General features: G+C 36.9%; 1 protein-coding gene across 15 annotated transcripts in view; it reads left to right on the forward strand.

The window, feature by feature from the left end:
• LOC123678182 (piezo-type mechanosensitive ion channel component) overlaps positions 1-12,960 on the forward strand; it is a 62,614-nt gene that overhangs the window by 18,263 nt on the left and 31,391 nt on the right. For 12 of the 15 annotated variants that reach the window (XM_045615052.1, XM_045615058.1, XM_045615063.1 and 9 more), the window contains exons 3-13: positions 5,039-5,250; positions 5,328-5,565; positions 5,621-5,867; positions 6,221-6,377; positions 7,266-7,418; positions 10,955-11,084; positions 11,416-11,531; positions 11,710-12,103; positions 12,161-12,348; positions 12,487-12,632; positions 12,685-12,932. In XM_045615052.1, coding sequence (XP_045471008.1) covers positions 5,039-5,250; positions 5,328-5,565; positions 5,621-5,867; positions 6,221-6,377; positions 7,266-7,418; positions 10,955-11,084; positions 11,416-11,531; positions 11,710-12,103; positions 12,161-12,348; positions 12,487-12,632; positions 12,685-12,932 — 2,229 coding nt within the window. Of the gene's footprint in view, positions 1-5,038; positions 5,251-5,327; positions 5,566-5,620; positions 5,868-6,220; positions 6,378-7,265; positions 7,419-9,597; positions 9,646-10,954; positions 11,085-11,415; positions 11,532-11,709; positions 12,104-12,160; positions 12,349-12,486; positions 12,633-12,684; positions 12,933-12,960 lie in introns of all 15 variants that reach the window. The other 3 variants (XM_045615055.1, XM_045615059.1, XM_045615061.1) reach the window with 3 other exon arrangements.

Genomic DNA, 12,960 nt, shown 5'->3' on the forward strand with positions numbered 1-12,960 from the left:
TTAAATTTCAGCAGGTAGATACAGAAATAATAAATATTCTGCTTATTATAAATTCGACAATTAGGAAAAATATCGGATTCCAAATATTCAAATTTGCATATTTAATCGGGAATTCCTCAAATAAATATATTCCATTCAATATGATATACATTCATAACGAAATAGTAAAATTGAGGATTTGAAAATATATCACAATCCGACAACGTAATCTAACCATGTTGGGGACATGTATAAATTGCGTACACTCCCTATATCTATGCATACTTCCGACAAAGCTTATCAAACACAATAGGTGTATTGATAAGCTACCAAAGTGTAACGGCTGAAACTGTTGAATATAAACCAGTTCACAAAAAATTGTAGACTAATACTGGATAAGAAAGTTCAAAGGACCACTTCCACTAAGAAATTTCCCCCTTATGCCTAAGGAATTGCGACAAATGGGACACCCCTCAACTTTCAGGGACATTTTATGAGCTTCCACACCGGCAAAGACCTGATTTCATTCTCCGCTCACCAAACAAAGGGATAGTCACCACACCCCCCTATTAGATAGCGGGTTATTGACAGCTTTACTATATCGGTCAGGTGACTCGGAGACCTCATCATCGTCGAATGATGGGCCTGGCCCATTCTTGATTGATTCGTCGATATCGTGGAATGGAATCTGCGAAAACGTGACAAAGTGTCACGATCAGCTGTTTGATGTAATAAAAACACCGCAAATTTTACACGAGAACAGAAGGATTTATGGAATTAAAAAATAATATTCTAACTTGAGACCCGATCGCCCATGTGACATCGCAGGATTGTCAGATAATTGAAAAATATTTATTTGGATAATTATGTAGGCTCATTGACAAAGAAACTGCAAAACCCAGAAGAAACTGTTTAAATTTTTATTTTTTTGGTAAAAGATAGATACTATAGCAATAGTTTCAACTGACTCTGGCAACATGAGGTCATTATCTTGCTGATATATTGGATTCTCCAGCCGGATAAGGTAAGGGAGAACATATGGCTCCACTATTTATTGAAGGTAAAGCAGCGCTGTCATGTTACCTCGAATAAAAACTGAAGGTGACCTACTTGCATGTGCAATAGCACCCCTTACCATAACGCCTACTGTCCGATGTATATGACGCTCAACATCGAACTGAGGTTGACGTCTTTCCCCCGACGTCGTCTAACCCTTTTTCGACCATCATGTGCACCCAAGGAGAATCGAGATTCATCAGAAAAGACGACCTGATGCCATTCCACATTCCAATGTTGACGTTCCCTGCACCACTGTAATCGTTGTCAGAGGTAACACAGCTAATGCTGCAGTCCAAAGGACCTTATCTGGCGGTAAGCCGTTCGGACAGTTACAGGATGGCCTTGTTCTCCTAACCACTCATCAGCCAAAGATCGAGTTGTCGCAAATCGGCCTCTAATGGAAATAAGTCTTAGACGTCGATCTTGAACTTCATTTGTGCCCTTCGACGTCCGGTGCCTACTCTTCTTCGATTTTGGGCATTATCCAACCACGCTTGAACATCTCAATTCAGTAGTTGGATTTCTGTTCGAATGGTTAGCGATTTCTCGAAATGACAACCCCGCCTCCCGTAGACCAATAATTCGACCTCTTTCAAATTCACTTAGCTGGCGATAAATTCCGCGTTCACGTGCTCTAGGAAACTTAACAACAACTAAACACCGACTTTGAATCTCCTTGAACAGCTGGTTTGTTGTAAAATTAGAAAAACTTCTAAAAAATTCAAGTAACAAAAATTGTTTACATGAAAGAACCTTCACGATTTTTTCCTCTAAATTCAATCATTTATTCCTTGCTATACTATCTATGTTTTACAAAAAAAAAAAAAAAAATTTAAACAGCTCCTTCTGAGTTTTGCAGGTTTTTTGTCAGTTAGTATAAATATGCATAGCCACCTTTAAAAATTAATAATTATATTCATTATAGTTCCTGCTTCCACTAGTTCCACTATCGTTATATTATTATGGAGCGGTCGAGTTATAATGGTTGAAAATAGAAAAAAAAGTCATAGTGCTGATTCAAATGAATTAATAACCTTAAAGTTGGAATTCGTAAAGTTATCGAGGACATACAGCCGCAAATGTGCGAATTGGTCATGGCAAATTAAAAAAAAAGAGCCTATGGTTCTGAAATCGTAGCCGTGGCGGTTATATGTCTGATATCGTTTTCCATTACTTCCTTTTTACAATAAAATAAATATCCATTGATGTCTCTTGAAATATATTCGTTTGTGCTATATCAAAATTAAAATCTTTTATTCGAAAATCCTTTATACCACACAGATGCCAGTTCAGTCTATTACTTGAATAAAACAGTGTATTTTGCTGCTTGTGGTACCTAATTTCGAAAGATACCTAGGACGAAAACAATCACTTAAGAATTCACATCCAGGATCTTATATCTGAAACACCCTGCAAATTATATAACCATAACTAATAATTGTATTTTTGTCATTCGAATTCACCGAAAGTGGAAAATTTCCAACGTGAGATCGATCAGTGGGGAACCGCAGTGTTCCTGTCACGGAAAAATTGTTTCAGATACAGCCGTAGGTGGATGAAATCACCCCATTTTGTTCTGTAAGAAATCGATAGATCAATCCAAAACTATGCCAAGTTTTCTACGCTTGCTCCTTCAGGAATTCCCTAACGACATCTCTAAAACCTACCTTAATAATGGCGATAAAATTCGCATTCATTTTATGGTTCACTAATGGACCAAGTACAAGTTTTTCTGTCACAATTATCGTTTAGTATTTATTAGTTCAAAACTATGTTATTCACTGATGTAAACATCACGAGTCTCACCTTTATGTTGCAGTTGATTCATCTCTCTTTACACTTTAGCTACATATTATTAGATCATTGATTATAGTAACCGGAGTAGGCTAGAGAGATTATTTCATAATATCGATCTTGTTCATATCTGCTTTCGTACGAGTGCGAGAAACATCTCAAAGGCTTTAAACAAAGCTTACAAGGCAATAAGCTATTTACTGATATTCGACTTTATTCATCAACATAATCACCTCCAAAATACTCCATAGTCCATAGCTCCTCTAACATCATTTTGAGGTCTGCAAAAAACCAGTAATTACTGTGGACTAGATTTGCAGAATAAGCTAGGTGGTCAGCAGTTGGAAGCAGCAAGAAACATTGTCTTGGTGAAAGAGAATTTTTTCTTTTGCATTTGGGGTTGAGTTGAATAGCTTGCTAGACTTCGCTTTTGATGTCATGATTGCCAGGCATATTATAATCCTGCTTCTCTGAATAAAGTCTTTATTTATTTATTTATTCATTTTATTTATTTGAGGACGTTTTTTCTCGATTCCTGTACTCAATCGATCCAATAACATAATGTTGTATTCATTACATTGTCTTACCTTTATTAATATACACTGCGCAAAAAAATTAACGCACATTCTGAAAATCTCAATTTTAATGAAAGTTAACTCTACATTGACTTTATAACTTATTTTTTATGTTCTCTCGGGAAGGTTTTGAACGAAACAAGACACATTAAATGGAAGAAAAATTCAGGATTTCACCGAATCTTATGTGAAAGAAGAGAAATAAACAATTTTCAAAATACTGGAATGCTGATAAGTGATTTAATACTTGGTATTTCCACCCCTTGTGTTAATTACAGCTCGGCAACGACGGTTCATACTCAAAATTAGTGATCCTAAAATGTTCTGATCTAATCCTTCCCAGATTTTTCTGAGTTGGATTCCTAAGTCATTAAGAGTAGCTGGATGATTTTCTGAACTTCTCAGCCATCTATTGAGGTTGTCCCAAACCTGCTCAATCGGATTGAGATCTGGACTTCTTGCTGGCCATTCCATTCGAGAGACTTCAACCTCTTCAAGGTACTCCTGATCGATGCGCGCACGATGGGGTCTGGCATTATCGTCCATAAAAATGAAATTTTCACCAATGTATGGGGCAAATGGCACTACATGCTCTTCCTTATATACCTTTCAGCATTCATAGCTCCATTATCAACGACCACTAGGTCTGTGCGAGCAGTCAAAGATATTCCTCCCCATACCATAATCGCTTCTCCCCCGAAACCAGTAGTATTCAGGAAATTGCACTGAGATATCTTTTATGTGGACGTATATATGCAAGGGAACGTCGATCACAATGGTAGAGGCAGAATCTAGACTCATATGTGAGGAGAACTCTTTCCCAATCAGCCTCTTCCCAATGGATATGCTCTCTCGCAAAATCCAAACGCGCTCTTCGATGGGCTGGGGTAAGAGCTGGGCCTCTTGCCGCGACACGAGGCCTTAAATCATATTCTCTGAGGCGATTTCTTATTGTCTGAGTGCTAATTTGCACCCCATGAGTTTGCTCAAGCTGATTTTGAAGGAGACGAGCGGTTGCAAACCGTTGTCTCAACGAAGAAACTCTCAAGTAACGTTCTTGAATGGCAGTTGTTACCCGTGGTCTACCCTGTCCTGGTCTTCGGACATTCATACCTGTCTCCCTGAATCGCTGCAACATTCTGGACACACTTGTATGGGAAACTCCAAACCTTTCTGCAATTCTTGTGTATGTCCACCCTTCTTTTCGCAAAACTACCGCTTGGGCACATTCCTCTTGGATCAAATTGCGTGTTTCGCGTTGCATAGCGATCGAGTGTAGAAAATCAAACGAAAGAAAAACTATTGATCACTAGAATTGATCGAGAACAACTGATTTCAGAATGGAGCCAATACATTCAAAATCTGATCTTTTTTTATTCCTGCTGGCAAAAAACATCTGTATTGAAGAAAAACATCGAAAGTGGATAACATATGCATGCATAATTCTGATAAACATAATTATCATTGAGAACACCTTCAGTTGTAAAATGAATTTGAGATTTTCATAATGTGCGTTAATTTTTTTGCGCAGTGTAGTTAATGAACAATATACTATGCAGGTCCAATATTATTGACTGATATCCTTTCAATTCTGAAATGTTGTTCGATATCAAGCCTTTTTTTATTTCTAGGTATAATATTTCGGCCAAGTGTCCTATCGGGCATATACCTGCTGTTCCTATGCTACTTCCCATTCGTACCAGTGCCAACGACATCCACGATGGCTGGACACACGGGGATATACCTCAAACTAATGATCGTGGTCTCAATTCTTACCTCCTTGACGCAAGCAGCCTTTCAGATCTTCCTGGTGTCAGATTCCCCATACGGACATATGTTAGTGGTGAGTATTTCAATTTTTTGCGAAGATCACATTTTGTGGACTAAAACCAAAACCAAATGATCTCTTGTTTCTTTCAGAACTGCGACTTTCTGGAGAGGATACTGAGGACGGTCGGTCTAGTGAAGATGGACCATCTACCAGTCATCGAAATAGTCAACTGGGCGTACCCAGAACCCCTGATGTTCCTAACCTCCATAGCCACCTTCTGGAGTTGCAAGAAGCTGGTGCAAGAGCACCCTGACGATCTCGAGTCTGTGAGAACTATACCGACAAAGAATGTAAAGAACAAATATCTATCTTTGTTGACTTCCATAGGCAAGTTTTCAATCCGATGTCCGATAATTATGTTAAGTGTTTTGGTCTTCCACAGGCAGATATGGTGTCCTAGTTACAATGTGCATAGCAGCTATTATTGTACCATCTGTGTTTGGTGCGTTATATTTCTTGGTATTTTTATCTAGCGCTACCTGGTGGGCGTGTTACAAGAAATTGGAGAGAAAATTCGCCGTAATGATTAGATGCTTGATGGTCATTGTTTTTGCCCACATGTTGGTATTGTACGCTTATCAGACACAATGGCCACAAGAATTGCTTCCACCCAACGAAGTAATACCCAGGTATTTAATTTGTATTTTTCAGCGATATGATAACTTATTATTTCATTGTATTGATTTTGATAGGTTGATAAGTCGCTAGAGAAAATGAATACTGAACTCCATTGAAAGCTCCAAAGCTTGAGCATTTTGTATTCCACATTATCATTCATGCTTCTGGTTTGTCTTTCATTCTTTCTTCAGCCTTTATTTATTATATTAAGTTAGGTCAACTTACTTTAAAGAACTGAAAACGAACAGAACATATGAAGGTCTTAGTAATGCCCTTCAGCAAAGAGTTTCTGTTGTTTATTTATTTGTTCATATTAACAAGATGCTAGTTATTTCTTTGAATTGTAACGTGTAACTTATTTCAGGATATTAGGATTAGTGCCTATATTTTCATACACGTGCAATGATCCTAGAGAGATTACATGGGTGCAGCACTTATGGGATACTTATGCTTATCCCCTAGCACTCTATTTATTCTATGCCATATCCATATACGAGACAAAACTGTTGATGAAACCTCAGGTAAATATATCTATATGACCATTTCTCGATTTTGTATTTAATGATATCAGCTGTATCTTGCTGCAACTTGCTATAATATGAAGTTAATATACATATAGAGTGGTATGAATGAAAATGAAGTACATGCTAATGCTAGAATCATTGGCATTTGATACAGAGTAGAAATTCCAAAACTCAAATGGTACTGCATTACGAAGTAGATACTTGTAATTTTCCCGCTACTCTATAAAGTAGCAGAAGTAATCTATAATCTTCTAGCATTACTGTATATGTCTTCTAGTTGGGAATTTTCATCATGGGGTATTTCTTTGTCTGGTGAAATTTTTCCAGAACAACGCATACACAACCAATTTAATACTAACTAACAATTCAACCGATAAGCAAGAAAAATATTGAATAATTTGAATGAACAAATTATCGAATAAGGTGATATCATTTTGCTGAGCTGACGGAGTGGGAATAATGAGATAGACGTTCAGTAACTACTACTGGAACTGAGTAGATGCCTTATGGCAGAGTAAATAGAAAAAGACCCTTAAATATGTAGAATTAGCATTTATTTCGTTTTCATCCATACCACTCATATATTCGAATTGGAGCTCATATTTCCTGAAGATATACACTAAAGTTGGTCAAAGTGTCTAGGGTTTCATTCTGACAATTCAAGGTGATTCTTACTCGACCCCATTCCCATATGAGATTCTTAAGGGGGTTGCACCCACCGTTTGGTTTGGACTACCCTGTATATATTTAGGAAATGGGAGCTTCCATTCGAACGCATCGAATTCGGAAACGTGTACAGACGAATTTTAGAATGTGTCTTTGTGAATCGGGTATTCGCGACTCTTTAGTGCTAACAGTTTTCAGCTGAATTACTAACAATTCTAGATACAGAAGAAGCAGGGGACCTTCTCCAGGCTGGAGAGTAACTTCTCGGGCTCCGGTTTCGGCCGACAGCTGTCACAGCGTCGGTCCGAGAGAAGACTTATGCGTTCCAACACCACCATTCATCGGTGGCAGAGTGCCACGCGTAAAGTTCGTGTAAGGCTGGCTAGACACCATAGAAAGTCACTGCTGTCTGAATGTTCACCCTTCGTTACTTCATCGTTGAATGCGTTTCGTTTGGTTTATGTGTTTTTGGTTCGCAAGAAATCTAACGAACGTTGAAACAACGCAAATTCAAAATTTGTAACTTCCATATATCCACACATGACTGTGTTATTTTTTTTTAATATTCTTCTTGAAATTTGTGGTTCCGATGATGTGATCAGCTTGATATATTAACTGACAAAGAAACAGTTACACCCAGAAGGAGCTTTTTGAATTTTTTTGGTGAAACATAGATAGTATAGCAAGGAGTAAATTATTGATTTTGGAGAAAAAAATCGTGAAAGATTTTTTATGTAAACAAATTTTGTTATTTAAATATTATAGTCGTTTTTAGCAAGTTTTTTGAATTTCACAACAAACCAGCTGTTCGAGGAGATCCAAAGTCGATGTTTAGTTGTTGTTCAATTCCTAGATCACGTGTACGCAGAATTGATCGCTAGCTAAGTGAATTTGAAAGAGGTCGAATTATTGGTCTACTTACGTGAGGAGGGGCTGTCATTCCGAGAAATCACTAACTGTACCAACATAAATCAAACTACAGTTATGAGATGTTGTAAAGCGTGGTTTGATAATGCACAAAATCGAAGAAGAGCAGGCACCAGACGTCGAAGGGACACAAATGAAGTTCAAGATCGACTTCTAAGACTTATGGCCATTAGAGACCGTTTTGCGACAACTCGATCTTTGGCTGATGAGTGGTTAGGAGAACAAGGTCATCCTGCAACTGTCCGAATGGTTTACCGTCGGATAAGGTCTTTTGGACTACAGCATTATCGACCCCATCTTGTGTTATCTCTGATGATTGAGCATCCCTGTTGGTGCAGAGAACGTCAACATTGAAATGTGGAATGGCAGCAGGTCATCTTTTCTGATGAATCTCGATTCTCCTTTGGGGCATATAATGGCCGAAAAAGGGTTAGACGACATCGAGGAAAAATACCTGAACCTCAGTTTGATGTTGAGCGTCATATACCCCGGACAGTGGGCGTTTTGGTATGGGGTGCTATTGCACATGCAAGTAGGTCATCTTTAGTCGAGGTAACATGACAGCGCTGCGTTACCCTTAAGAAATAGTGGAGCCATATGTTCTCCCTTACCTTAACCGGCTCGAGAATCCAATATTTCAGCAAGATAATCTCCGACCTCATATTGCCAGAGTTTGTTTAAACTTTTTCGAAGCGATCCATGTGGTTTTTTTGCCATGGCCGCCCAGATCCTCCGATCTTCCGCCCATAGAGCATGTTTGGGACATCATGGGTAGAAGGCGTGGAAATTTACCTCAGCCCCCATGGACTTTGGCGGCTCTGAGACATGAAGTACAGGATAGTATCCCTCAAGGAGAAATAGACCATCTTAATCCATCATTGTCGAGACGTGTTGGGGAGTGTATAGATAATCGCGGTGGAAAAACACATTATTAACAAATTTATTGAAAAAAATTGTAAACCTTTCGTTTTTTTCTCCAAATTCAATCGTTTGCTCCTTGCTATAATATCTATGTTTTACCAAAAATAAATTTAAATTTAAACAGCTCCTTCTGGGTGTTGCAGTTTCTTTGTCAGTTAGTATATTTTGCGAAAAGATTGATATTCTCATTTCATATCTACAACCAAAATCTCAACGAAAATAATGGATTTTGTTTTCACGATCAACGACATTTTTCATGGAAAAAAATTCTTTCTTCTGAGAAAATAACTGCAAGACAGACGGACCAATATGAAATTAAAATAATCGAAAGATAATATTACAAAATAACAAGAAAAAAAAGTTTATTTGATAATACGGTTCCTTGGTTAGCAAAGCATCGTAATTTAAACAACTGTTGATTTACTTGATGAAAATCGTTAGATTTCTAATCCTATACCAAAAAGTGTACCTTTGTTTTGTTAATCAGCGATCATCTTCTTCGTCCATTCATTGTAGAATAAAAACGTCATTATTCATGTAGAAACATTTATAGATATGTACAGATTTAATAATTGGCACTTTCCCATTTGACATGATCCACTTTTTTTCCGTTAAAAACGAATTTATATGTTACTCTTCGAATTTCGCTTTTTAACTTCTGTTCAAACATTTGCTGATGCTTGGCTTTTGGTGGTTTTTCTAGGTTAGGATACGCAGGCTCGCATCTAAAGAACAATCTGAACACACCCCCGTATGTATCCATGTTATTTCTTTTTATTTTTAATTTTCAAATCGCAATATCGTAACTGAGTGAAATTAATAGGAAATTTGCTTTGTACATTATTCAAGGATATATCGAAATATCAACACATCAAATGTATTATAATTTAATCTATATCCGTTGGAATTTTCTATTGATTTCTTTATGTTCTCACTCATGTTCTGGTTTTGCGATATTTCATTCATAAAAATGTACGGGATGGTGATAATCAAGCAATGAGCTGAATGGCCTTTTTTAATATTTTTTTTCTATGCACATTAATTTTTGCATATTGAAATTTACAATCATCTTCTGGTTTCTTTTTGAAGAAAAAACTATAGTAGAATGTTTGACCAATTTAGGATCACGTTTTAATCATTTGAGTATTGAGAAATTGTGCTACAGAGGAAAATTTTTACTGTGAATATCGAAAAATTAATTTAGTAAAAAACGAAAATGATATTGGATAAAATTGAAGGTAGAAACAAGAATGACAGATTCCTGGGAACAGTTTAAGAAGAAATTCCTATAAACATTGGCCAAGAAATGCTTTTTCTTCGAGTTACAGGGTGTTAAATTTTGAAAATTTTTTCCTTCCCTCCACAAGATATTAGCTCAAATTTGGCATAGATATTTCATTTCAAAGTTTTCATCATGTGATATGCTAATTTTGAATGTAAATCCATACTGTGCTATTTTCCCTGGAACAGTTGTCGCTTCTTCCCTCCAGGAATTTTTTTTTAGTGGGAAACATTGGTTCAGAACTATACTTTTCGAATTTTATAGTTTTGTCTATCTTTCATAAATTAAAAAAAAAAGTCAATCGATTCTCTAGTTTCTTGTGATTCTCAAGTAAATCCAAATTATTGCAAAGTGCGAGTTATTTAGCTGAAATGAAAAAATAAGTTTTGGTACTTATTCACCCAATCAGTCACAAAGATTAATAAAAATTCAATAAATTGGTATACATAATCATCACAATAGCAAAAATACTACAAGAAACACCCTGTATCTCGAAAACAAATCTTTTGCGGTCCCATGTTCATAGAACTTTCTTCTCAACATTATCGAAGGAATCTCTCATTTTCCTTTGTACCTCCAATTTAGGAACACCCTGTACATCAAGGTAGATCTTTGGACTTGAAGTTTACATTTACATTTTCGTTTGTTAGTCAAACTGTTTCAAAAATAATAATGCAACCAGATCTCAGAAGGAAATCAGCAGATGACCAACCTTTTATCATTGATGGATGCTGAATTTTTTAATCAATAATCATCATTGCCGTTGTTAATTTCACAGCTGATGAAGGGCATGAGTCCGTCTAGGAGATATGGATCAGGTAGCCAGAAGCCATCATTGATACAAGATTCCATGGGTAGTGTAACAGTACATACCGATGCCACTGAAGATATCCCTATGGATCAACTAGGTAAAGAAAAGGACTGAATGCATGCAACTTTTTGAATAATAATACCACTACTAATAAGATCCAGCTTGTGTAATAAAAAAACTCCTAATTCTAACTAACATAAACGCAGATATATTGCTGATCAGAGGTTTAAACTTAGCTTTCCACTTTAACAAAAAGGTAACAAAGAATGAAGCTAGTCTTATAAAAAAACCCTCAATTAGAACTAACATAAACGCAGATATATTACTGATCAGATATTTAAACTAACCTTCTAACACTAACAAAAAGGTTCGCTTGGTTAGTTCGTTGTGTAGAATTTGTGATGAATCTTATGAAAGCTCATTTTAAGATGTTACAGAGGAGGAATACAAGCCAACAATATGCGAAAAGATAATGTACTTCCTGGAGGCGCTACTGCAAGTTATCATTAGGTCTTCGTACATAGGCACCAATATAATTATGATGGTAAGAAAAGCTTGAGATTCTTTCGTTTACTCAATGATTTACAGGGTGAACCATGGCTAGTCAGTACATTGAAAAAATGTGAAATAAATTTAAACAAAATTTTCACAAGAAAGGTTATATAATGTTGCACACCCTGTAGTCTTTCTCGAGTACCGCTCTAATTTTACAACTTTTGCAGACGTGGAGCATAACATACTTGAGCTGGTTAACGTTTGTTCTTCTACTCTGGGCCAATCTGCTATGGTTGATTCCAAACCAAAGAAAAGCCATGTTGAGGTCGAGTCCTTTCTTGGTGTTATACGCATGGTTCCTTCTAATATCTGCATACGTTTTCTGTATGAACTTGACGGATGCAGAGCTACCATCTGAAGTTCAAGGAATCAACCTCGCTCAAATCGGATTCGTGAAGATAAATGTGCTTCCTTTCGATTCCCTAGCTGTAAAATGTCTCTTCACCGGGATGTTTTGGATAACGCTAAGACAGTACATGCAAGAGAGAATTGCAGAGAGGCAGAATTCAGCTCTGGCCGATATGGTGGCCCCTCTTCAAGTATCAGTAGGAGCAGCGGCAGGTGATATATTATACAAATAGTGTAAGAGGTAGGCTTTTTAATTAGAAACTTTTTCAGGCGTAGAGAAACAAGCAGAGACTTCAACACTGGATAAATTTGGACAATGGATGAAGACCTTTTTGGCATCAATTTGGATCTGGATTGTCGCTATTACCCTCTTTTTCGTAGCTATAACAGGGCAAAGGATGACGGGTTTCAGAATAGTATACATGGCCCTTTTCCTCATATTTGTCATAACATTCCAGGTAACTTAAATTCTTCTACACAATGTCTATCGATAAGAGTGGGTGAATCAAAGGTTCAAAAAATATGAAACATCTTGTTAACTATCTTTTCGATGTAGGTACTATTTTTTAATTTTTTATAATTGTTCAATTTTGCAGTTGTCGTTCAAAATTTGGAAGAAATTGATGCTGGGCTTCTGGCTTACGGTGATCATTTACTCCATGCTGATGCTCATTATGGTTTACACCTACCAATTCGACCACTTCCCAGAATATTGGGAATCTTTAGGAGTACCATTCGAACAGTAAGTGAAGTTGATCGTAGCAAATTTCCTGTACTTATAATTTCGTTTGAAGGCAAGCGGACATTGGCTTGGAAAGATACGAAACTAAACAACTCTTCGTGAGACTTGTAACTCCAACCTTTTTCGTCATCATAACTGTGATCCAAGTCCATTATTTCCACAAGGATTTCATGAAGATCTACGAAGATTCTTTCGATGAGACCAGATCTACTAGATCGAATAACGAGATCAAAGATGACGAAAGCGAAAGACCAAGAGAAGAAGGCGGTACTTCAGTTAAATTCAACGTCAGTGACCTGAGTAAGAGATCCCTCATCAAATCAAATAC

The sequence above is a fragment of the Harmonia axyridis genome, chromosome 4 (genome assembly GCF_914767665.1).
Source record: "Harmonia axyridis chromosome 4, icHarAxyr1.1, whole genome shotgun sequence".
Classification (NCBI taxonomy): Eukaryota; Metazoa; Arthropoda; class Insecta; order Coleoptera; family Coccinellidae; genus Harmonia; species Harmonia axyridis.